Below are 27,310 nucleotides of genomic sequence, written 5' to 3'. Positions count from 1 at the left end.
GTGGCGTTAGCTACAGCAAAGTGTAAATTAACCACTAGGCTCTTTGGATTCTTTTGTCTTCACGCAAAGTGTATTCTTCTGCCTACACATACATTACGTCATGTCCTAGTGCAGGGGTCTTCAACGTTTTCAGGCCAAGGACCCCCTAGCTGAGAGAGAGATGAAGCAGGGACCCCCTCTATATTGTATCCAATTCAGATAAACTTTTGCTGCTCTTTTTTCCCTCTACACACCTATAACTCTTTGCCAAAAATAGCCGATCTACAAGCTCACAACGCCTCGCAGCGCGAGGCGTTGTGAGCTTGTAGATCTGCTATTTTTGGCTAAAGTTTTCCTCAGAAAAGGAATGCTAAAAATAAATCATATCACACAAAGATTTGGCGGACCCCCTGTCGTAACTCTGAGGACCCCCTAGGGGTCCCGGACCCCCTGTTGAAGACCCCTGTCCTAGTATGAGCGAATAGGGAAAGGGAATCAACGTCACGTGATGCCTTTGTTTGGCCCGGCAAAAACTCGGACGTGTCTCAAAGAATATGATTATTGTCAGAATCGCGGAATGTTTAGAATATTTGGCGGTTTAGCTATAAGATTGGTGGTTGTTGCAATGACCTGCACTACTTCACCATATGTTGCGCTATAACGAAATAAACCCGTAAGAACGTGTACGTTCCGTAGTGCAATTCCAATGGTGAAAGCTGTGTTGTTTCACCCGAAAAAGTAACGGCGGATTCGGCCACGCCCCGAAATACCCATATGTGTGTCTCAAAGAATGGAACAAGCTAAAATGTATGTGAGAGAGTCTGTAATCTATGCACGATAAGAAGATTTATTGAACTACATGTGTCTGTATGCGTGCGTGCGTGCGTGTGTGTGTGCGCACACACACACAAAATAACTAGTTAATTTGCCACGAACGTGAACGAGCTCGTTCACTTTCTGAAACTGTTACGTTCACGCGCAACGTAAAAAAAAACGCTCCCGCGATGGTGTTTTACACACATTATAAAACATACATTAACCACTTTAGCCCTATTTTATACCTAGGCTATTTGAAAATAGCAGATCTACAAGCTCACAACGCGTCGCAATGCGACGCGTCGTGAGCTTGTAGATCTGCTATTTTCAAATATGTTAGCACTTTTACTTTTGGTACTTTAAGTATATTTTGATGCCAATACTTTTGTACTTTTACTCGAGTACATTTTGAATGCTAGAAAATAGCGCTACTGAACGAGAACGTGAACGAATCATTTGAACGAATCATTTGAACGAATCATTTGAACGAATCATTTGAACGAATCATTTGAACGAATCATTTGAACGAATCATTTGAACGAATCATTTGAACGAATCATTTGAACGAATCATTTGAACGAATCATTTGAACGAATCATTTGAACGAATCATTTGAACGAATCATTTGAACGAATCATTTGAACGAATCATTTGAACGAATCATTTGAACGAATCATTGCCGTGAACGTCAACGAAATCGTTCGTTCACTGAAATTAACCTTTTTTTTCCCACCACTAGAATGAAATGCTTACACACCACAACTAACACATCCTACTAGCTATACCAGGGGTGATGCAACTTTGATGATGGAGAGGGCCACTATATTTCCACACTCACTCCAGAGGGCCACGTTGCATAATACTGTTGGGCAGACACCTCTTATCTCTGCAATTTAACTTTTTTTCGTAAATGAACGCTGTACTTAGCCATTCTATGTCACACAAGAGTAGCAAAAATAGCCGATCTACATCGATCTTGTAGATCTGCAGTTTTTTGCCATTCATGAATTGGAATCCTAATTATTGTTTTTGCTATTTTTGGAATTGGAATCCTGAAAAGTGAAATTTGTATTCAATTGCAAATGCATTTAGTTAGACTTATGTTAACCTTTTGAACTTAAAGTTGTACAATGCAGAATCACAAATAACGTTCTCGTTAAAAAAGCTCGTTCACTTTCTGAAACTGTTACGTTCACGCGCAACGTAAAAAAAAACGCTCCCGCGATGGTGTTTTACACACATTATAAAACACACATTAACCACTTTAGCCCTATTTTATACCTAGGCTATTTGAAAATAGCAGATCTACAAGCTCACAACGCGACGCGTTGTGAGCTTGTAGATCTGCTATTTTCAAATATGTTAGCACTTTTACTTTTGGTTCTTTAAGTATATTTTGATGCCAATACTTTTGTACTTTTACTCGAGTAAATTTTGAATGCTAGAAAATAGCGCTACCGAACGAGAACTTGAACGAATCATTTGAACGAATCATTTGAACGAATCATTTGAACGAATCATTTGAACGAATCATTTGAACGAATCATTTGAACGAATCATTTGAACGAATCATTTGAACGAATCATTTGAACGAATCATTTGAACGAATCATTTGAACGAATCATTTGAACGAATCATTTGAACGAATCATTTGAACGAATCATTTGAACGAATCATTTGAACGAATCATTTGAACGAATCATTGCCGTGAACGTCAACGAAATCGTTCGTTCACTGAAATTAACCTTTTTTTTCCCACCACTAGAATGAAATGCTTACACACCACAACTAACACATCCTACTAGCTATACCAGGGGTGATGCAACTTTGATGATGGAGAGGGCCACTATATTTCCACACTCACTCCAGAGGGCCACGTTGCATAATACTGTTGGGCAGACACCTCTTATCTCTGCAATTTAACTTTTTTTCGTAAATGAACGCTGTACTTAGCCATTCTATGTCACACAAGAGTAGCAAAAATAGCCGATCTACATCGATCTTGTAGATCTGCAGTTTTTTGCCATTCATGAATTGGAATCCTAATTATTGTTTTTGCTATTTTTGGAATTGGAATCCTGAAAAGTGAAATTTGTATTCAATTGCAAATGCATTTAGTTAGACTTATGTTAACCTTTTGAACTTAAAGTTGTACAATGCAGAATCACAAATAACGTTCTCGTTAAAAAAGCTCGTTCACTTTCTGAAACTGTTACGTTCACGCGCAACGTAAAAAAAAACGCTCCCGCGATGGTGTTTTACACACATTATAAAACACACATTAACCACTTTAGCCCTATTTTATACCTAGGCTATTTGAAAATAGCAGATCTACAAGCTCACAACGCGACGCGTTGTGAGCTTGTAGATCTGCTATTTTCAAATATGTTAGCACTTTTACTTTTGGTTCTTTAAGTATATTTTGATGCCAATACTTTTGTACTTTTACTCGAGTAAATTTTGAATGCTAGAAAATAGCGCTACCGAACGAGAACTTGAACGAATCATTTGAACGAATCATTTGAACGAATCATTTGAACGAATCATTTGAACGAATCATTTGAACGAATCATTTGAACGAATCATTTGAACGAATCATTTGAACGAATCATTTGAACGAATCATTTGAACGAATCATTGCCGTGAACGTGAACGAAATCGTTCGTTCACTGAAATGAACCTTTTTTTTACCCACCACTAGAATGAAATGCTTACACACCACAACTAACACATCCTACTAGCTATACCAGGGGTGATGCAACTTTGATGATGGAGAGGGCCACTATATTTCCACACTCACTCCAGAGGGCCACGTTGCATAATACTGTTGGGCAGAGACACCTCTTATCTCTGCAATTTAACTTTTTTTCGTAAATGAACGCTGTACTTAGCCATTCTATGTCACACAAGAGTAGCAAAAATAGCCGATCTACATCGATCTTGTAGATCTGCAGTTTTTTGCCATTCATGAATTGGAATCCTAATTATTGTTTTTGCTATTTTTTTAATTGGAATCCTGAAAAGTGAAATTTGTATTTAATTGCAAATGCATTTAGTTAGACTTATGTTAACCTTTTGAACTTAAATACAAATACATTGGACATAAAAAAGACAATATAATTGTAATACTAGTCATTGAGCTACCAATATAGACTGAAGTAATTAAAGCGGGTCATGTTTGCATGTTTGGAATTGTAACAACTAAAATCAATAATATATCAGTATTCCGATATTAACATGCGGGCCGCATTAAGTGAAGGTGGGGGCCGCATGTGGCCCCCGGGCCGCCAGTTGCCCATGTATGAGCTATACCTTTAATGCAGGGGTCTTCAACAGGGGGTCCAAAAATAGCAGATCTACAAGCTCGTAGATCGGCTATTTTCGGCAAAGAGGTTTTGGTGGAAAAAAAGAGCAGACCAGGTACAGAGTGAAAGGTCAAGTTTATTAAGTATTGACATTTTAAGTGGTTAAATGTCTGAAAAAAACATTAACATAAATCCAACATGACAGTGCTGTCAAACAAGTCTATGAAGCTATCTATGAAATCTCTGACTTGTTTTTTATCTGCAACAACATTTTATTACAATAATATGTAGTGGGGGGGGGGGGGGGTCCCTTCTACATCTCTCTCTCAGCAAAGGGGTCCTTGGCCTGAAAAACGTTGAAGACTCCTGCTTTAATATATTTAAAAAAAAAAGTCCTCCATTCCTGTTTTATCATTGTATTTTTTATTAAGTATTTACTCAAGTATTGTACTTGAGTACACTTTTGAGGTATTTTTTACTTTACTGGAGTATTTCCAATATTCAATACTTGTACTTCTACTCCACTACATCTCAGAGGCAAATATTGTATTTTTACTCCACTACAATTATTTGAAAACTTTAGCTACTAGTTACTTTGCGGATATAAATGATAAAACATACATTGACTACTTTAGCTCTTTTTCATACCATAGGCTATTTGAAAATAGCCGATCTACAAGCTCACAACGCGTCGCGATGCAGATCTGTGAGCTTGTAGATCTGCTATTCTCAAACATTTTTGTTATTTAACTTTTGGTACTTTAAGTATATTTTGATGCCAATACTTGTGTACTTTTACTCAAGTAACATTTTGAACGCAGTCCTTTTACTTGTAACAGAGTATTTTTTTATATTGTGGTATTGCTACTTTTACTTAAGTAAAACATTTGAGTACTTTTTACACCGCTGCTCCTGAACTAAACCCCGGGCCTTTCGTCTTTGTCCCTCAGCGCTGTAAGGACAAGCTCAACTCGCTGGCCATCTCCGTCATGAACCTGTGGCCGGGCGTCCGCCTGCGGGTCACCGAGGGCTGGGACGAGGACGGCCACCATTCGGAGGAGTCGCTGCACTACGAGGGACGCGCGGTGGACATCACCACCTCGGACAGGGACAGGAACAAGTACGCCATGCTGGCTCGCCTGGCCGTGGAGGCCGGGTTCGACTGGGTCTACTACGAGTCCAAGGCCCACGTCCACTGCAGCGTCAAGTCAGGTGAGAGACACGCGGCCAACGGGTTCGATCAATTATTGTTGTTTGAAAAAGTGTTACCCCGTATTGCTTCTATGCCGTAAAAACAGGCTGTGTTAGAGGTGCATATTTAAGCCATTGGTTCTCAAAGTGGAGGGATACTCCCCAGCAAAATTGGTTAATAAAGCGTCACAGTCATTTTAACTCCTTTATCCATATTTTATACTTTTGCTATAAAAAAATAGCAGATCTTCAAGCTCGTAGCGCGGCTCTACCAAGTGCCAACGCTACGAGCTTGTAGATCTGCTATTATTTGAAAAATCTTGAAAATGTGTGCAAATCTTTAATATTTCTTTGTAAAAGGCAAACATTTTTAACACAAATCTTTGCTTCTGGGGGTCCCTGGCACAACGTATTTTCAGGTGGGGGTCCGCGGCCACATACATATCAATTTGGGGGTCCTTGGCACGAAAATCTTTGAGAACCACTGGCGTAAGCAGCCGGGACAAGAAAAAATGTCAACGGTCACAATGGATGCAAATTGTAACTTTGCAAAACTGCAGATTTGTCTGTTGTTGGGCAACTGTGCTCAGAATGATTGGTGTGTGTGATCCTTTCCCAGTGTTATGTTGAAAAGAATTGAATCACCAGTCCCACCACCCACAACTATTTTCACTGTATTTTAGCAATCAGACTGTCCTCCTGAGACCCGGCCTATTATGTCATCTGTAGTGGACATTGTGTTCTTATCTTTGTACTCATTGGCGTAACTAAGGAGGACCTGCTAGGCTTTCCAATGACACTGTGTCACTGTCACACTTATTCAACCCAGCCACCTTTACCCGCCAGTAATGCTCCCTATTGGCCGGATACACTCGACTCCTCCCACTAGCTCCGCACTGACCTCCACAGCCACACCCACTCAACCCTTCCACCTCGACCTATTTTTGTCAGAACACTGTATGTTATCGTTGTTTTGTGTTAAAGGGATAGTTCACCCCCAAAATGACTTTTTTTTCCCTATCGATTAGTCACCCCATGGAGACTTGGAATTCATGGGTATTTTTTTTGTCTTTGTCCCATTCCTAAACCAATAATTTGATGACCGTCAGCGGTTCCGGTAGGAGACACAAAAAGTCTCCTTTGTGTCTCCTACTGGAACCGCTGCCTACCGGTCCGCTGGTCATCAAATTATTAGTTTAGGAATGCGACATAAACAAAAAAGATTTCCATGAATTCAAGTCTCCATGGGTGACTAATCAAAATGTTCTTTTGGGTGAACTATCCCTTTAATGCATTTTAAACGCGTATTGATTTGAAAACTAGTTGAAAATATGCCCATGAGAAAAGATTTATTTCGGACAAAATTCTAATGCCCGTAAATGACTTAGCCAACATTGACTCGACTATTTACGTTCATTCGTCTGGTAACATTTTAATAACTAAGGTGAATGCAGGTTATTTTCCATTAACCGTCACTAACTGCCACTCACACATAACACACCTGATCAACGATTGACCCGTCTTTTTGTGTGTGAAATAGATTATTTTAAATGTGTTAGCTATAGGCCTACAATAGCTTGATTAATGACATTTGATTAATTTGATATTCAATTATAAGCCCACTGTTTTGGCTTGGATATGGTCTCCCCAAAAAAACAAAACCAAAAAGTGAATTGAGGATGTATGTAGGCCTATTGTACGTGGCTTTACACAATGCTTCATTTAATTGAACCAGTGTTTATATATTATGTGTCACCCTGGATGATATAGCTTGAAGGACAATAGAGCATCGCAGTTCCCGCCCCTTCCGGGTGCCACTTCAAAAAACTCAATGCATTAATTTAAGCCTAGAATCAAGCCATCCAGGGTCCTGGTGAATCATGACCATAAAACGTTTGATTCTGTGAAAAAACTTTTTTGAAAACGGCAAAACAGAGGGTATTTATTAAATATAGTATATCATATCATTAAATATAAAATAAAAAAAATCACAGAAAAAAAACGTTTTATGGTCATGATTCACCAGGACCCTGGATGGCTTGATTCTAGGCTTAAATTAATTGATATAAATATTTTTGGAAATGTCAATGGGAAAAATGCATTGAGTTGAGTGGCACCAGGAAGTGGGCGGGAACTGCGATGCTCTATAGGCTTTATGCACAGCAGCCATATTATCACTTCCTTCACAGGTGTTACCAATAATACTAATGAAGGCTCTGTTCCATTTAGTGTAGCACAGTGCCGGTCTCCACGACCCCCATAACTCTGACGGGTCCATTTGGTTCCATTTGTACACTCTCAGAGTTACACACCCGTAAGGGGACATTTGGAAACCCATGAGGGCACCTGGACCCCAACTTTAGACCCGCTGGTGTAACAGGGTGTTTCCAGTGAGCCAACACGCACAATATCAGCACCCTGACTCTGTTTGACCAGAATGGAACAGAGCCTTCATTAGTATCATTGGTAACACCTGTGAATGTCCTCACAATATGGCTGCTGTGCATAGAGCCTGTTCACACTCGTATGATGACATTAACCCGCAGGCTATACAAGGTGGTTCAGCACTTAGCATTTGGGGGCTATACAGTATGTAAGACGGTGGCATCCATTCGTGTGCAGCAGTAATATTTTGAGTTTTTTTTTTTTTACTTTAGTGGAGTATCGCCAATTTTCAATACTTTTACTTCTATTCCACTACATCTCTGAGGAAAATATTGTACTTTTACTCCACTGCAATTATTTGAAAACTGTAGTTACTAGTCACTTTGCAGATATAAATGATTACATTATAAAACATACATTAACCACTTTAGCCCTTTATACATAGGCTATTTGAAAATAGCCGATCTACAAGCTCACAACGCGTCAAACATTTTAGTACTTTTACTTTTGGTACTTTAAGTACATTTTGATGCCAATACTTTTGTACTTTTACTCAAGTAACACTGGGTTCCGATACTGATATCGGGTATCGGAACAACTCTACTGAATACAGTCATTAGGACACCTTCGACCATTAGTGGAATCAAGTGCTCGGGTGCAATGAAAACCTGAAGGCACTCTGCTCTGGAAGCCGATTGGACGCCAATCTGTACGCAGGGCTTGTACGCGTTTGCATGACGGATCGATTTTATTTTCTCTCTAACTGAGAGATGTGGAGCAGTTATGGAACAAAAACAAAACAGAAGACTACTTGTCTATAGACCCGAAGGTACGCTTTCATCTGCAATTCTACGCCGTTTTTCAACAGCAGTTCTTTTTTTTTGGGGGGGGGGGGGGGCACCATTCCCCAAACCTTTGCCAACTTCCTTTCTAACATTTCATTCTCTCTCTGACCCCTGTTCTATTCCCTAACTCATGGTTGCCTAACACAGAAACATTGTGTGTGGGATGCTCTTACACTGGCTTTCATTCCTCTCCTACTCTCGCCTAATCTCATTTGCCACTCCAGCTCCTGTTCCCCAGAGTTATACAATATAAGTCTATAGTCCTGTGTGTTACTAATAAACATAATGGTCCAACTCTTGGGTCCCGACGTGTCCCATAGACCATATTCACACGGTGGCCATGTTTCTATGAAGTCAATGAAAGTAGCCACCCCGGGTGGCGGCACTTTCAATGTTAAATTCCAATATGGCCGCCGTGTGAATATGGTCTATGGAGGGCCGAGCAGGCGCCCCGCACAAAACACAACAGCAGTTGGTTTCACTGGAACGGAAGCCTGCGTGCGCTTGGCCTTCTTGACACATAATTGAACACGTCACTATACATAATGCCGTACATGGGTGTTCAGAAGTACTGTTTTACTTCTGTTAGCATTCCTTACATGGACTTAATTGGCCTTAGTTCAGACAGTCCAAACAATGTGCCATATAGAGAGAACCAACAGCATGCTGTTTTAATGCTAACCAGGTATTAATTATTAACAGTAACTGGCATACGTTCATCAAGAGAGCTAATGAATGAAATCAGCTGGTGTGGTGTTTAGCTGAAACCTTCCGTAGTGAAATGGGTAGTAATGTCTTGACATTTCTTTTAAAGATATTCTAAAACCACACTTTGTCACTCTCGTTTGTTTAGGATGGCACACATCTAATTATCTAATAAAGTGTGTTATCATTTCTACATGTTATTATATTGAATATTGTAAGCCTAAATGTAACAGAAATGTACAGATGCACAGAGATGACAGTGTCCTTTTTCTTTTATAAAAATGCGTTATGTGCATCAGTATGGCACCCCCCATCCCAAACAAATCAGAAAAAAGCACCTTCTTGGTTGTTCAATGAGTGGTAACTGAGACTCTCCTTTTTCCCCCTTCCCTATTTCTCTTGTCTTTCCCCTCTTCGTTCACTTCTTCTTTTAATCCATTTTCCCCTCCTGTCTTTTTTCTTTCTACCTCCCTCCCTGCCTCTCTCTCTTCTCTCTCTCTCTCTCTCTCTCTCTCTCTCTCTCTCTCTCTCTCTCTCTCTCTCTCTATCTTTCCTACCCAGATCGGGTGGCGAGTGCCCAGTCCTTGACTTGATCGGAAGGGCAACCCTTCAAGTCGTAATAATGTATCAGCTTTTTTTTTTCATGCAACAACCCCCCCCACACTCCAAAGACAACACAGAACACGTGGAGGGTTTTTCTTCTTCAATCCATCGATTGATGAAGTCAACAGGGAATGCCACTGCGTATAGGTGGTCATAAACGTGACGTCCTCGACCCCGGCTTCCACCTCCCCACTGACAACCGTCCACATCGTTTGGTTTCATGTCTAATATAATACTAAGCACTTACTGAGGGGACCCATTTGGACGGCATGTGACCCAGAGGGGGAACAACCACTAGGGGGGCGACCATGATAACTCACTCCAACCCACCCAGATGAATGGCTTGAATGAATTGAGTGGGGGGGGGGGGGGCGTTGGGTTCCTGACTGAGTGAGGGTCTGGTTCAGGGACGCACAAGAGAAGACAAATACACCATGGAGCACCTGACCTGAAGTATTTGAGGACCCTGGTTGGCCCGTGTTGGGCCCTCAAGAGCCACACAGCCACAATGCCTCGGAGTGGTGACAAAGAAGTACGAGCGTTCAATTGCTTGCATCAAAGAGCTGGCTAGTAAAGGTATAAAGACATGAAGCTTGTAAACAATCTAAAACACCGTATTTCCAAGGATGATGTTCATCGTACAGTGACATTACCCAACGCGAGTTGATTTTGCGTTGTGCTGCAGACAAACGTACATATATACGTACATTACATTACAGTCATTTAGCAGACGCTTTTATCCAAAGTGACTTACAATAAGTGCATTCAACATAGGTAGGCAAGGAAACTACTAATCACCAGAAGTCTTAAGCCATTAAGACCTGAAGAAGCATCTGTGTCATTTTTTGATTTGAGCTAAAAAGCATTATTTTACACTTTGGCTATTCAAAAATCACGAAAATGTGTGCCAATCTTTGAATATATATTGTTTCGAAGCGAACATTTTTAACTCAAATCTTTGCTTCTGGGGGGGGGGGGGTCCCTGGAACAAGATGGGGGTCCGCGACCAAACACATATCATTTTGGGGGTCCTTGGCATGAAAAGGTTTGAGCACCACTGATATAGAAACATGCGTTTTTTTCAGAATACTGTTGGGATTTAGGAGACATGTAGAATCTGCTTCAGGTCTTTAGAGGTTAAGTGCATTCTCTTCTAAAACAAGCAACTAAGAGTATACCTAGCGCTAAGGTAAAAGTGCAATATATCAGCTACCTACTTTCATACACGAGCACACGGGACACTCATCTGTTGCAACGTCCATTCAAGTGTAAGCAGCTGCAGCGCACAGTGAAAAAAACGATAAACAACACCCCAGGTTTAACTATATAGAGTTGACCTGTGGATAAATCCTGTAATGTATTGATTCTTTATGGAGATCCTCAGAGTTATGCCCAAAGGGGAACACAAACTTTAGCTGGGATCACCTGTCTCCCCCTATAACACCTATTTGTTGACGGCTAATAGTTTTCAGAAAGCAAGGCCGAGTTCCCGTGAGGTGTTGAATCTGTGCTGTCCAGTGGTGTAAAGTAACTAAGTACATTTACTCAAGTACTGTACTGAAGTACAATTTTGAGGTACTTTTACTTTACTGGAGTATTTCCCAATTGTCTATACTTTTACTTCTACTCCACTACATCTCAGAGGCAAATATTGTACTTTTACTCCATAACAATTATTTGAAAACTTTAGTTACTTTGCAGATATAAATTATTACATTATAAAACTTACATTAACCACTTTAGCCCTATTTTATACATAGGCTATTTGAACATAGCCGATCTACAAGCTCACTGGCATCCCTTGTTTGGATATTGTTTGCTATTCGTCGTATATGACGAAGCATATAATATGGCTTAAGTGGTTAAACATACTGGCCGCTTTCCCGTTTTCCTTTCCGCCTCTCCTTCAGTGAGACTTATCTTATCACCTGGCCTTGGCTCTCCTGCCCTCCCCAAATATTTATCCTCTGATAGACTTGAGACGGTCCCAACATGTCACATTCATGTGTCTGTATGGATGGACGTATGGGAGAGCGGTGTGTGTGGACACACACACACACACACACACACACACACACACACACACACACACACACACACACACACACACACACACACACACACACACACACGCACACGTTTATGTATTTGCGTACACACTCACGCAAGTCTAGAAAAACATACGCACACGCTTGTGCTATCAGGCCTGCACACATACACGTGCACGCACACACACACACACACACACACACACACACACACACACACACACACACACACACACACACACATTCATGAATGGCGAACCGGAGCCTTTATCTTTCAGATCCACATTGTTCTTTTATGTGGAGTGGAGGAAAAGAGCAGTAAATATTTAGCTAAGGGGAGTTGGAAAGATTTACTGTGTACGCAAAGACCTTTAGGAATGGGAATATTGACATTATTTTTTTTATTTTTTTTATTTTTCTCTATATATCTGTCTCTGTCTGTCTGTCTGTCTGTCTGTCTGTCTGTCTGTCTGTCTGTCTGTCTGTCTGTCTGTCTGTCTGTCTGTCTGTCGTTTGCCATCTCACACTGTGTCTTGATCAGTGGTGGAAAAAGTACTCAAATGTTTTACTTAAGTAAAAGTATCAATACTGCAATGTAGAAGTACTCTTTTACAAGTAAAAGTCCGGAATTCAAAATGTACTTGGGTAAAAGTACAAAAGTATTGGTATCAAAATGTACTTAAAGTGCCTAAAGTAAAAGTACTAAAATGTTTGAAAATAGCCTAGGTATAAAATAGGGCTAAAGTGGTTCACGTATTTCATGTTTTGTAATGTAATAATTTATATCTGCAAAGTAACTAGTAACTAAAGTTTTCAAATAATTGTAGTGGAGTAAAAGTACAATATTTGCCTCTGAGATGTAGTGGAGTAGAAGTAAAAGTATAGACAATTGGAAATACTCTAGTAAAGTAAAAGTACATCAAAATTGTACCAAAAAAAGTACAGTACTTGAGTAAATGTACTTAGTTACTTTACACCACTGGTCTTGATTTGTCTCATTCATATTCCTCAGTGTGGTGGATTCGTGTCTATACTGTATGTTGTTGTTTTTTGTGTGTAAATGCCACCTGCAGATAATCATACCAGGTTAGGACCGCCTGATGGAAAATCTTACACGTTTCTCCTCTCTCTGTCTCTGTCTCTCATTCAGAACACTCCGTGGCAGCCAAATCAGGGGGCTGTTTCCCAGGAGGGGCCCTGGTGACCTTGGACAGTGGCCTCCGGAAACCGATGCGTGACTTGCACGCGGGCGAGCGGGTGCTGTCGTGGCCGGGGGGGGGGGAGCGCCGGGGGGGGGGAGCCGCCGGCCTTCAGCGAAGTCCTCGCCTTCCTGGACCGCGAGCCCGCCACCCGGAAGCTGTTCTACACCGTCAGCACCGAGTCCCGCGCCTCCCTGTCCCTCACGGCCGCGCATCTGCTCTTCGTCGCCGAGGGATCGAACTGCTCGGGGAGCGGCCCGACGGACGGCGCGGCCATGAGAGCCGTGTACGCCAGCGCCGCGCGGCCGGGACAGTGCGTGCTGGTGACGACGCCGGCGGCGGCGGGGCACGCGGGCCGGCTCTCTCGCGTCTCCCGGGTGAGCGTGCGCGAGGGCCGGGGGACGTACGCCCCGCTCACCGCGCGGGGGACGGTGGTGGTGGACGGGGTGGCGGCGTCCTGCTACGCGGCCGTCGACCGGCACGCGCTCGCCCACGGGGCGTTCGCGCCGCTCCGGCTTCTGCACCGGTGGACGGGGACCACCGGGGCGGCGAGGGGGGTCCGGGGAACCGGACTCCACTGGTACTCGCGGGTCTTACGCTGGCTGGGGAGGCTGCTCCTGGACTCGGAACACTTCCACCCCTGGGGGATGCAGGCTCAGGTGGCCAGGTGAGGGTCCGCCGGGAGGGAGTGACGTAAAACGCTGCCCGCGAGGGCTTGCGTTTATGCGGCACGGGTGTCTCCCGGTGGGCGGCCAAATCCCACCCAGCCATGAGAGTGTTTGCCAAGTGCTGATCCATCTGAGCTTCACAGTAAATGAACCACACAGTTCTGGTGGCATTGTGCCATGTGTTGCCCGCTAAGCTAAAGACAGTTGAGTTGATGGACCTCTTGGAAATGAGGACCGGTCAGCTATACGGTTTCATCTCCCACACAGATGGTGGGATGTCTTCGCATGAGACAGGACAAAACCTTGCCCCACACACACACACACACACACACACACACACACACACACACACACACACACACACACACACACACACACACACACACACACACACACACACACACACACCTCATGGCTGTCTTTCCGGTGCAGAAAGAAGAAAAGGAATGACGTTTTAGAGACATTTAAGACAAAGTGGACACTCCTACGGAAGCAAAATCCTGAGTGTTAATTGTACGCTGAAAGTGTAAGAAATGGACCTGTACACACTTTAATTAACTCACAGTAAAATCATTTTAAGTTAAATTGACACAGATTTTTATAGTGCACTCAGGACTTTGCAGTTCAACAGGTTCAAACGTGGATTGTGACGGACGGACAAATCCTAGCTGGGATCCACCCTGTTAAAAAGTTCCCAGAATGCAATGTAAACATCTGCAGACACAACAAAGTGCACGCAAGGGGAATGTTTGAAAAACTTTCTGTGACAGTTTTGACTGTACTGAGATTGCGTAGGCCAGCTCATTCACAGATGGCATGAGTTGAACCATATCGCAGGAAAATACCTTTCACATGTTTCCTATATGGGAAAAAAATTATGTTCTGAGAAATACTTTTGTATACCAAGGGTCCTACATTTTTTATTTTAATTTATTTTATTGCTTGGGCCAATGTTTTAAAAAAAAATTGGAAACATGTGTAATGTATTTTCTTTTTTCCCCCATTTTTTGCACTGTGTGTGTGTGTATGTGTGTGTGTGGGGGGGGGGGGGGGCGGGTGAATCAGAAAGAAATATATCATGGAGATTTTCTCTTTTTTTTTTCTAAAATAGAAGAGCTCTATCTAACATTATTCTTTAATATTCCAAAGCTGCATATAAAGATTTAGAAGAAGTGATATAATCTATTTAAGAGTCTTTTGTTGATAGAAATCTAATGTGATGATGTTGTGGATGATAAGATATTAAGAGATCTATTTTTGGAAATTAAAATTTTAAGGAAACGTACTGGACTTAAGTTTTTCATTTATCCCCCCCCCCCCCCCCTTTTTAACCTTTAATAATGTCCTGAGTGTGTGTACAAATCTAGGGTTGTGCGTGCATGCCTGCGTGGTGTGTGTGTGTGCGTGCGTGCGTGTGTGTGTGTTTAAATTATGTTAGGCCCCTGCATATTGCACAAGGTATCGTTCATGCGTAGAAATGCGCTTTTGCTGACATCTACTGGTTGTTGACATCAACGCCTCTTTTATAGACTGCCCGTTATGTGAGAATTATGTGGTTGTGGGCCATTATGCAGTGGTGGAAAAAGTACTCAAATGTTTTACTTAAGTAAAAGTATCAATACTGCAATGTAGAAATACTCTGTTACGAGTAAAAGTCAGGAATTCAAAATCTAGTAAAAGTACAAAAGTATTGGTATCAAAATGTACTTAAAGTACCAACAATAAAAGTACTAAAATGTTTGAAAATAGCAGATCTACAAGCTCACAACGCGTCGTGAGCTTGTAGATCAGCTATTTTCAAATAGTCTATGTATAAAATAGGGCAGTGGTTATTTTTATACAATAACTGAAGTGGTTATTGTATGTTTTATATAATGTAATAATTTATATCTGCAAAGTAACAAGTAACTGAAGTTCTCAAATAATTGTAGTGGAGTAAAAGTACAATATTTGCCTCTGTGATGTGGTGGAGTAGAAATAAAAGTACTGAAAATTAGAAATACTCATAAAGTAAAAAATACCATACATATATATACATACATACATACATACATACATACACATATATACACATATATACACATATATACATATATACATATATACATGTATATATATATATATATATATATATATATATATATATATATATATATATATATATACAGGGGTCAAGGTCTGTGCCATAAACGAGGATTCTCATGAGGGCAATTTTTTTTCCCACAAGGGGCGCTAAAGTGTTGGTATCAAGATGTACTTAAAGGGATATTTCACTTTCAAATACACTTTGGGTCATTTTATCGTCTACTCAGGCTTTTGGGAGTCCCCCAGACAGTTTTTAAGTTGCTTGATTCAGTATTTAGATATTTGTTATATTCATATATTCATTTTATCAGACACGCCCCCTTCCTATACAAACCCATTATAACTTCAAACTACATTTTAACATGTTAGATACATCAAAAACACCCGTCCTTGGTTCTGGTGACTCATCCTGCCCTCCGAATACGTGAGGGGCCGTGTTTTTTCGATTACTTTTTTCATTTATTTTATTTAAAATGTTTTTTTTTGTCATTTAAAAAATAATAATATTACAAATAAATGAAAAAAGTTAATGAAAAAACACGGTCTCCTCACGTATTAGAAGGACACTATCAGTCACCAGAACCAAGGACGGGTGTTTCCGATTAATCTAACATGGTTAAAATGGAGTTTGAAGTTATAAGGGGTTTGTATAGGAATTTCCAAGTTTTCAAATGTATAAAAATGGGAAAATAGCAGATCTACAAGCTCACAATGTGCATTGTGAGCTATAGACCTGTGTATAGAAATACGCAGGTCTGTGTATAGAAATGTATGTTTTGCAATAATAATCATATATACAAAGTAGGCTAAGTAACTAAAAAGTTTTCAAATAATTGTAGTGGGGTAAAAAAAAAAGTACAATATTTGTCTCTTGAGATGTAGTGGGGAAAATGTCAGAAATTAAGTAGGCCTACTTGAGTAAATGTACTTAGTTACTTTACACCACTGTTATGTGTGAATTATGTGGCCCATATGGCTGTGTGTGAGTCGCATAGTAAAAACAGTGGGATGATGATTTTAACAGAAGCGGTGTGGAAATGTATAAACAGCTGTTTGTGCGCAAAAAAAAAAGCGACCGTTTAAAGAAAGCAACAACAGGTTCCGTCGCTCGAACAGTTGTCATTGATCTAATTATAACGGTTTCTATTCGCTGTGCCTTTAAGAGGGACGGACGAGTCACATAAAGGGAAACCCAATATGTCCATACGGGACTAAAACAGCACCATCAATTAACACCAGAGAGTAGAGCAACACAACACAGAAGACACTATTTGATTCTAGTTAAAGTCCGTCGCGCCCTGGTTTTATTTCTTCTCCAGCAACAGCCTTAAAAAGTTCTAGGATTGTTTCGTTGGCACGGGTGGCATTTTGGTAATTGATGAACCCCCGGGCGTGTTAAATTACCGCATTACACCTTTAAGGAGCACGTCGCTGGGATTAGAATTACCACCGTAGCTCCTCTAGTCCTACAGGCAGACAGTGGGGTTTAGCGTTAGCGTTAGGAACCCGAGGGGAGCCTCGATTCTCCCTTTCCAGCGTCGACAGACGACACTAGGGTCTCTGATCGTCACATTGTGAAGTTTTGGGGGACCCCCGCAACTCCGCGCTAAACATGGCCGAGATAGGGAAAGGAGTCACCGCCGGGAAACTGGCGATCAACGTCCAGAAAAAGTTCAGCAGGGCGCAAGAAAAGGTAAATGTCCTCCTCCTCCTCCTCTTCATTAAACAACATAGATGTTTCATTCAACCTGTTGCCATTCAATTATAAGAAACCCTTTTATTGTACATGAGCTTATATATACCAGAGCGCGGTCCAGTGCACAGACGCTCTATTTATTAACGGGCGTTTCGTGCACTAGCACTCCCGTGTTTATTATAAGCGGTGGTGGAAAGTAACTAAGTACATTTACTCAAGTACCGTACTTAAGTACAATCGTGAGGTATTTGTACTTTACTTGAACTTTACTTGTTTTATACATTTGAGAACTTGAAAAGGGATATTCTGCATAATGAGTACTTTTACTTTTGTACTTTTACTCAAGTACATTTTGAATTCCAGACTTTTACTTGTAACGGAGTATTTCTATATTGCAGTATTGATACTTTTACTCAAGTAAAATATCTGAGTAGGCCTATACTTCTTCCACCACTGATTATAAGGCTCACACACACACAGCTCACTCGTCCCTTCGGTTCACCTCTAAGCTCTGGTTCTCTCTCTCTAACGCTCTGTATAGGTGCGGGACGGGTGCTGTTCTCATAGACCAGTGGTTCTCAAACTTTTTCATGTCAAGGACCCCCAAATTGACACTTATTAGCCCGCGGACCCCCAATTTGAAAAGATATGCCTCAGGGACCCCCATAAGAGAAGATTTTTATGACTCTAGCAGTCAATTCTCAACCATTTTCATTTCAAGGAGCCCCCAGTTTGACATGCATAAGGCTACGGACCCCTATGGCATTTCTATCTCTGGGACCCCCAATTCATATTGTGAAATCAATGTTCATTTAACTCTGAGAGTGTACAAATGGAACCAAATGGACCCGTTAGGGTCCATTTGGTTTCATTTGTACACTCTCAGAGTTACAGACCCATAAGGGTCCATTTGGTTCCTAACTATCCATCATTTAGCTGGGGACCCCCTGGAACTCCCTCAAGGACCCCTGGGGGTCCCCTGACCCCACTTTGAGAACCAATGTCATAGACTACTGTGCGAGGTCTCCAACTTTAGTAAAACATAAAGGAAACGATTTCGCTGCTTATCAAAACAAAGGTTATTTTGTGTTCTTGAAAGACTATTCTCCATGGTGGGAAACGTCTCAGGACGTCTCAGGACCCCACCTTCTTCTGGGGGGGGGGGGCAGAAAATAAAAGATGTCCGCGAGACGGAAATTATTTGATGTGCTCCACTGCGCCCTCTACAGGTGTGGTCAATGGTAATTCCATATTGACCAGGTCTGTAAAGGGCGCAGTGGAGCACATACAATAACGTCCGTCTGGCAGACATATTTTATTTTCGGCCCCAAAAAAGTGTATTATACAGAGAAGGTTCCATTTGTACACTCTCAGAGTTAAAGGAACATTGATTTTACAATACGAATTGGGGTCCCAGAGATAGAAATGCCATAAAATAGGGGTCCGTAGCCTTATGCATGCCAAACTGGGGGGTCCTTCTATTAAAAGGGTTGAGAATCGACTGCTAGAGCTGTAAAAAAAACATCTCTTATGGGGGGGTCCGTGGCATGTCTTTTCAAATGGGGGTCTGCGGGCTAATAAGTGTCAATTTGGGGGTCCTTCTTGACATGAAAAAGTTTGAGAACCACTGCTGCTCTATAGTTCACCTCTCTTGCTAAATGTCAAACAGGCTCCGGGCCGCGGGGTGCTATTTGCGTTGCCCCGGGGGTGTCATCGGCTGAAACCAGCACCCATGCAGTTACACTTACAACAGCATGGGTGAGAGATCTAGCATCTAGAATGCAGTAATGCACACGATCAAGAGAAGAGGCTGCCTTGTGTCTGTGTGGCTACGAACTATAGTCTATTATTGTCTGGCCTAATCACTCTCGTTGCTTAAGCCGTCAGGTGTTTTACTCTTTAATGAGGCGACAACAACAAGTGTCTCTGCAGTTTAGCAGAGAGAGGAATGTGTGTTTTATTGGAGCAGTGGTGGATAGAAGTACTCGGATATTTCACTTAAGTAAAAGTAGCAATACCACAATATAAAAATACTCTGTTAAAGGACTGCGATGTTACTTGAGTAAAAGTACAAAAGTATTGGCGTCGAAATATATTTAAAGTACCAAAAGTAAAAGGACTAAAATGTTTGAAAATAGCAGATCTACTATTTTCAAATGGGCTATTTATAAAATAGGGCTAAAGTGGTTAATGTATGTTTTATAATATAATCATTTGTATCTGCATAGTAACTCTAGTAACTAAGGTTTTCGATCGTTGTAGTGGAGTAAAAGTACAATATTTGCCTCTGAGATGTAGTGGAGTAGAAGTAAAAGTGTTGAACATTGGAAATAAGTACTGTACTTGAGTAAATGTACTTAGTTACGTAATTACACCACTGTTATGGAGGATGAGCGCAAAGAAGGATGTGAAAGAAAGGCACTGTCACTGTTAGCTCCGACGGAACCTCTCCCTCCTATACAGCGGAGGGAGAGGTTCCGTAGGGGCTATGTCACTGTGTGTGTGTGTGTGTGTGTGTGTGTGTGTGTGTGTGTGTGCGTGTGCGTGTGCGTGTGTGTGTGTGTGTGTGTGTGTTACACACAGAAAAGTGGTATGCCCCTCTAACAGCTGTCTCTGGTTAGCTCGTACCTTCACCACATTAGTCATAGAGAGCTGACTCTGCTATCCCGGGTAACTTTGTGAAAGGACACTTGGCTATCGATGGACTGTCAGTTGGAATGCTTGGAATTGTGCCGTCTGATGGCAACATGTCAGACTCGAACCGACCGGAATATTTGATACCATAAAAAATCCATAAACTGTGAAATATATAAATATTCGAGGGCCCCGGTCAACCCACAGGGACCTCAACAGGTTTTTAGACCTTTCTGTCCCATATATCCGGTTCTGCTGGGACACAAAATGCATCAAACCTGCAAGCTCTCTGGTACAAGCCAGTTTCCTAATCCTAGACCAAGGGTGTTCAACAGGGGGTCCGTGACCCCTAGGCGGTCCTCAGAGTTACTACAGTGGTTCCGTCAAATCTTTGTGTGATAGGATTTTTTTTTTTTACATTAACCACATGAACCCTAGCATATGCCGAGGAGAAAATAGCAGATCTAGAAGCTCACAACGCTTCGCAGCGCGAGGCGTTGTGAGCTTGTAGATCTCGGCTATTTTCGGCAAAGAGATTTGGTGTAGAGGGGGGAAAAAATATGACTAAGTACAGAGTGAAAGGTCAAGTTTACCAACTACTGACGTTTTGAGTGGTTAAATGTCTGAAAATACACATTAACATGAATCCAACATACACCGATGACATCAGTGATCGATTTCATACAACATGTAGTGGGGGGTCCCTGCTTTGTCTCTCTCTCAGCTAGGGGGTCCTTGGCCTGAAAAAACGTTGAAGACCCCTGCCCTAGACCTAGACTATGCCACAGTGCCACATTCTTACTGGTTATACAACCCCCCATCCCCTGCTATCATTATCTCTGCATCACCAGCTCAGCTGCGCATAACTAACCATACGTGTTCATTTGTCACTGGTATCAGATGATGTGCAATTCCTATAAGTACGATTCCAATGTGCTGGATGTTAAGCCCGATTTATTCTTCGACGAACGGCGGTGTCAGACGCCGACAAGAGTAGACCTGCTATTTTCAGTGGGACGACACTGTCATACGATGGAGCATAAATGTCCTATGAAGAAAGGGGGATGTTTTGAAATGGCACTCTTATAGCATCAAGTAATATGTTGCTTCAGATCTGTTGCCATTGTGATCCATTGCTGAGGAAAGAAATGGTGCTGTTGACTTAAGTTATAGCCTTCATGTCATGAATATTGACGTACAAACAGTCTAGCATAACGATACTGTGTTTACTTCCATCTTTAATGGCAATACTAATCTGGTCTGACTAATTCTTATGCATAAGGTTGCAGAAGAATTTGCTCCATTGTTGATGTCAAGCATTGTATAACTGGTTTTGTTTTGTTGTTTAAAACGTTGAATCTCTGACAAAGTTCAAAGCCTGGGTCTCTCCACTGAGGCTCTATTGAGCCCTTACGGTTGCTCAGAAGTAGAGTTGTATCCGATACCCATAACGGTATCGGAAAAGCTACCGATACTACCCAAAATGCTGGTATGATTTTTGGAGAAAAAAAATGATTTTTTTTCTGATATTTTGAATGCTTCAGTTGATGTTACAGGACTGTTTTACACTAATCTTACTGTACTATGTACATTATTATTTTGTAGCTGCACTTTAACTTGTTAAACCCCCAAAATGACTTTTTTCCTGTCGATTACTCACCCCATGGATACTTGAATTCATGGGTATTTCTTTCGTTTTTGCCGTATTCCTAAGCCAATAATTTGACGACCAGCAGCGGTTCCGGTAGGAGACACAAAGAGTCTCCTTTGTGTCTCCTACCGGAAAAACTACCGGTCCGCTGGTCATCAAATTATTGGCTTAGGAATGCGACAAAAACAAAAACAAATATCCATGTATTCAAGTCTCCATGGGGTGACTAATCGATAGAAAAAAAGTAATTCTTTGGGTGAACTATCCCTTTAATGGAATTATTATTTATTCCTAGATTAGTGGTTCTCAAGTGTTTTAATTTCAAGGACACCCATAACTCTGAGAGTTACAGATCTGTAAGGGTCCATTTGGATCCCCCTCAACACACCCCTACATTTTCCCCGCACCCCTACATTTAACCCCAACTGCCCCCAAATGAGCAGGATGGTGCCTTCCTTGCATGTCGCCTCCTCTGTCGGTGTGAAGTCTGGGTGAATGTTACATAGGCAGCGCTATAGAAACGCGCTATATAAACGCGAGACCATTTTTACAGTACGGAACAGCTGCGTCACCACCGAGATATTCCCCCTGCTGAGGTTGTTTGCGGTGTGAACAGGAGGTGTGCCCTTTGGAGGCCCCTGTCTGACTCCACTCTGACCAGTGTTGCCAGATTATGTGAGAGAAACAAGCAACCAGGTCTAGGAAAACCAGCCCAAAAGAAGCGACTATGGGCCACATGAGCACTTTAACATATAGGCTACATCAGCTATTTGAAAATAGCAGATCTACAAGCTCACAACGCGTCGCATTGTGAGCTTGTAGATCGGCTATTTTCAAATAAAATCTTGCGGGGAAATTATAATAAGCAGATCTGGCAACCCTGACTCCGACCCCCTGCACCCCCCCCCACCACATTGAATCAAATGTTCATCTAAAAAGAAATCCTGACCAGTGGTGGGAAAAGTACTCAAATGTTTGACTTACAAGTACAAAAGTACAAAAGTAGAAAGTACTCATTATGCAGAATGTCCCATTTCACAAGTTTTCAAATGTATGAAAAATCTTTTGAAAATAGCAGATCTACAAGCTCACAATGCGCTGCGATGCGACGCATTGTGAGCTTGTAGATCGGCTATTTTCAAATGGCCGAAATGTATCGGTGTATGTTTTGTAATAATAATGAAAAAAACGAAAAGTAACTAGTAACTAAAGTTTTCAAATAATTGTAGTGGAGTAAAAGTACAATATTCGCCTCTGAGATGTAGTGGCGTACCATTTGCATTCTGCTCTGATCTCTAAGGTCTCAGCCCCCCCCCACACACCCCCTCACACCTGTCCCCCCCCCCCCTCCCTGCCTTGCATGCCTTCCTGTTGAAGTGACCACATGGGGGGGGGGGGCGCAGCTAACTATAGACCCCAGCCTCTCTTTCTCATCACACTGACGGTACACCACACGACAAGAATGGAAACTGACTGCTATTTGTGCCTGTTGTCGTCATAAACCTTTTTAATTTAGGGTCCATTACGGGTCCATTTAGTCCAAATGGACCCATAAGGGGTCCATTTGGAGCAGATTTTTGCTGGGCCACCACATGAGAGAGAGCAGGGGTCTTCAACAGGGGGTCCGGGACCCCTAGGGGGTCCTCAGAGTTACTACAGGGGGTCCGACAAATCTTTGTGTGATAGGATTTTTTATTTTACCTTAACCACTTGAACCCTAGCATCACTTTTCTGAGGAGAACTTTAGCCGATCTACCGAACTTTAGCCGATCTACAAGCTCACAACGCCTCGCGCTGCGAGGCGTTGTGAGCTTGTAGATCTGCTATTTTTGGCAAAGAGGCTATAGGTGTAGAGGGAAAAAAGAGCAGACCACCTAAACAAAAAAAAATGAATCTGGAACACAATTTTATACAATATAGAGGGGGTCCCTACTTCATCTCTCTCTCAGCTAGGGGGTCCTTGGCCTGAAAACGTTGAAGACCCCTGAGAGAGAGCATATATAGTACACATACACATCAATCTGTAGTAGAATGATCAAAGTGTGTGTGTGCGTGCATGCACAATAATACACACAATTTGCGCATGTATGTCGATATACTAGAATGATCAAAAGTCTGTGTGTGTGTGTGTGTGTGTGTGTGTGTGTGTGTGTGTGTGTGTGTGTGTGTGTGTGTGTGTGTGTGTGTGTGTGTGTGTGTGTGTGTGTGTGTGTGTGTGTGTGTGTGTGTGTGTGTGTGTGTGTGTGTGTGTGTGTGTGTGTGTGTGTGTGTGTGTGTGTGTGAATTGGCAGTCAAGTTGAGAGTGACTGTGTATTTTGGGGTCTGAAATTGAACACCAGTTATCTGCTATGGCCTCTGTGAAACGGATGGTCTCTGTTTCACACACACACACACACACACACACACACACACACACACACACACACACACACACACACACACACACACACACACACACACACACACACACACACACACACACACACACACACACACACACACACACACACACACACACACACACGTGTTCAGGTCATACGAATACGCACATGGCCTGTCACGCATCATATGTGCAGTCAGTGTGATGTAATGTTGCATAGACAGTTGTCAATTCACTTTGATCTATTAGGATGCCAGGTTACATTAGCTTTGAAAAAGTACTCAAAAGTTTTACTTAAGTAAAAGTATCAATACGGCAATGTAGATATACTCTGTTACAAGCACAAGTCCCGTATTCAAAATTTACTTGAGTAAAAGTACAAATGTAATGGTATCAAAATATACTTAAAAAGTACAAAAGTAGTAAAAGTACTCATTATGCAGAATGTCCCATTTCACAAGTTCTCAAATGTGTACAATCTTTTGAAAATAGCAGATCTACAAGCTCACAATGCGCATTGTGAGCTTGTAGATCTGCTATTTTCAAATGGCCGAAATGTATAGGGCTGAAGTGGGTAATGTGTGTTTTGTAATAATAATCTAAATCTACAAAGTAACTAGCAACTAAAGTTTTCAAGTAATTGTAGTGGAGTACAAGTACACAATATCTGCCTCTGAGATGTGGTGGAGTAGAAGTAAAAGTACAGAAATTTGGAAATACTCCAGTAAAGTAAAAAAATACCTCAATATTGTACTGAAAGCACAGTAGGCCTACTTGAGTAGATGTACTTAGTTACTTTACACCACTGCTAACTACCTGTTACCACTCACTCAGTGAGAGGACATGGGTGCATCATTTCCCAGATAGTCAGGAGACTGTGACATCATTAAATGCTGTACGTTTAGGGGAAAATCCCTGTGAGCAAAAGGCCAGCTATAAGCCCTGTGTTATATCTGAAAGACCTGCTAGCTTGCGTTATAACTGAAAGATCTGCTAGCTTGTGTTATAACTGAAAGATCTGCTAGCTTGCGTTATAACTGAAAGATCTGCTAGCTTGTGTTATAACTGAAAGACCTGCTAGCTTGCGTTATAACTGAAAGATCTGCTAGCTTGCGTTATAACTGAAAGATCTGCTAGCTTGTGTTATAACTGAAAGACCTGCTAGCTTGCGTTATAACTGAAAGATCTGCTAGCTTGTGTTATAACTGAAAGACCTGCCCTGCGTTATAACTGAAAGATCTGCTAGCTTGCGTTATAACTGAAAGATCTGCTAGCTTGCGTTATAACTGAAAGATCTGCTAGCTTGTGTTATAACTGAAAGATCTGCTGCTAGCTTGTGTTATACTTAAAGGGCAAGACCACTTTGGTTGAGGTCACGACGAACGCAAACGAAGTTGATTCAGACAATATAGAACATCACACAAAACTTTTTATAAAAATGACAACTTCCTGTAGATTTTGTTATTTTTATTTAGAAGAAAACCCGGACTGGATCCGTGGATCCGGATCTTCAAATAGTAAAATCAGCAGGAAGTTGACATTTATTTATATTAAAAAAAAAAACAGTGCAGGGTTTGGTGATGTTCTATATTGTCTGAATCAGCTTTGTTTGTGTTCGTTTCCGTGCTAAAAGAGTGACTTTGAGAGCCGTAGGTAACAACACAACCCAGACCTCTACCAAAGTGGTCTTGCCCTTTAACTGAAAGACCTGCTAGCTTGTGCTATAACTGAAAGGCCAACTAGCATCTGCAGACAGAGTCATATTTTACTTTGAGGCATCCTGTTTGCTCCTGGGAGTGTATGACCTGGGTCTCGTCATTTCCTCACCCTATCTGCGCTGAAACTCTTTAATGAAACACACACACACACACACACACACACACACACACACATATACAGTGTAATATATAGCTCTAAGGCCATCAAAGTAGTAGTAGTGGTACACCACACACACACACACACACAGACAGACAGACAGACACAGACAGACAGACAGACAGACAGACAGACAGACAGACAGACAGACAGACAGACAGACAGACAGACAGACAGACAGACAGACAGACAGACAGACAGACAGACAGACAGACAGACAGACATACAGACAGACAGACAGATCATGATCTATCTATCTATCTATCTATCTATCTATCTATCTATCTATCTATCTATCTATCTATCTATCTATCTATCTATCTATCTATCTATCTATCTATCTATCTATCTATCTATCTATCTATCTATCTATCTATCTATCTATCTATCTATCTATCTATCTATCTATCTATCTATCTACTAACAGGAAATCCTGCATTCTATCTATCTATCTATCTATCTACAAACTAGGAAATCCTGCGATCTATCTATCTTAGTACAAACTAACAGGAAATCCTGCAAACTTCCTGTCCAGCTACAGTTGATAAGCTGTGACCATCATTACAGTCGGAGAGAAGCAACTTTTACTCTTATGCACACACACACACACACACACACACACACACACACACACACACACACACACACACACACACACACACACACACACACACACACACACACACACACACACACACACACACACACACACACACACACACACACATGCCCTTTGCCCTAATCTGCCCCTAACCTAAGCTTCCCAAAAGTGAGACTTGATTTAAAGGCACAGTACCACAATTGCTAAGCTATTGAGAGCAGTTGTACCAGGTACCAGTCAGTGACCACTAGTCAGGGGTCTTAAATGTTGACATAGTTTAGTTTATTTGTCTTGGGAGCTGTACACCAAAGGGCTTTGGGTAATTGCTGTTGTTTCTTGAGAGGATGGTTGGCCAGTTGCAGTGGTGGAAAAAGTGCTCACATTTTGTACTTAAGTAAAAGTATCAATATCGCAATGTAGAAATACTCTGTTACAAGTAAAAGTCATTTCTTTAAGTACCAAAAGTAGAAAGTACCCATAATGCAGAATATCATTTTCAAATGTATAAAATTTGAAAATAGCTCATCTACAAGCTCACAATGCGTCGCACCCGCGACGCATTGTGAGCTTGTAGATCTGCTATTTTCAAATTGGCCGAAAATGTATATACAGTAGGGCTGAAGTGGTTAATGTATGTTTTGTAA

At 41.6% G+C, this 27,310-nt stretch overlaps 2 protein-coding genes across 4 annotated transcripts in view; both read left to right on the top strand.

The window, feature by feature from the left end:
* LOC308080703 (indian hedgehog B protein-like) overlaps window positions 1–14,635 on the top strand; it is a 20,655-nt gene extending 6,020 nt beyond the window's left edge. Inside the window, 3 exon segments of the mRNA XM_080422650.1 lie at window positions 5,051–5,312; window positions 13,028–13,154; window positions 13,156–14,635. Coding sequence (XP_080278776.1) covers window positions 5,051–5,312; window positions 13,028–13,154; window positions 13,156–13,747 — 981 coding nt within the window. The 3' untranslated portion in view covers window positions 13,748–14,635.
* A 2,400-nt stretch (window positions 14,636–17,035) lies between these two features.
* bin1b (bridging integrator 1b) overlaps window positions 17,036–27,310 on the top strand; it is a 44,236-nt gene continuing 33,961 nt past the window's right edge. The window contains exons 1-2 of one of the 3 annotated variants that reach the window (XM_080422658.1): window positions 17,036–17,375; window positions 17,409–17,522. In XM_080422658.1, the coding sequence (XP_080278784.1) occupies window positions 17,442–17,522 (81 nt within the window). In that variant the 5' untranslated portion in view covers window positions 17,036–17,375; window positions 17,409–17,441. Of the gene's footprint in view, window positions 17,523–27,310 lie in introns of all 3 variants that reach the window. The other 2 variants (XM_080422657.1, XM_080422659.1) reach the window with 2 other exon arrangements.

This window comes from Gymnoscopelus braueri (genome assembly GCF_963280865.1).
Source record: "Gymnoscopelus braueri genome assembly, chromosome: 24".
Taxonomy (NCBI): domain Eukaryota; kingdom Metazoa; phylum Chordata; class Actinopteri; order Myctophiformes; family Myctophidae; genus Gymnoscopelus; species Gymnoscopelus braueri.
This window is presented reverse-complemented; position numbering and strand designations above follow the sequence as displayed.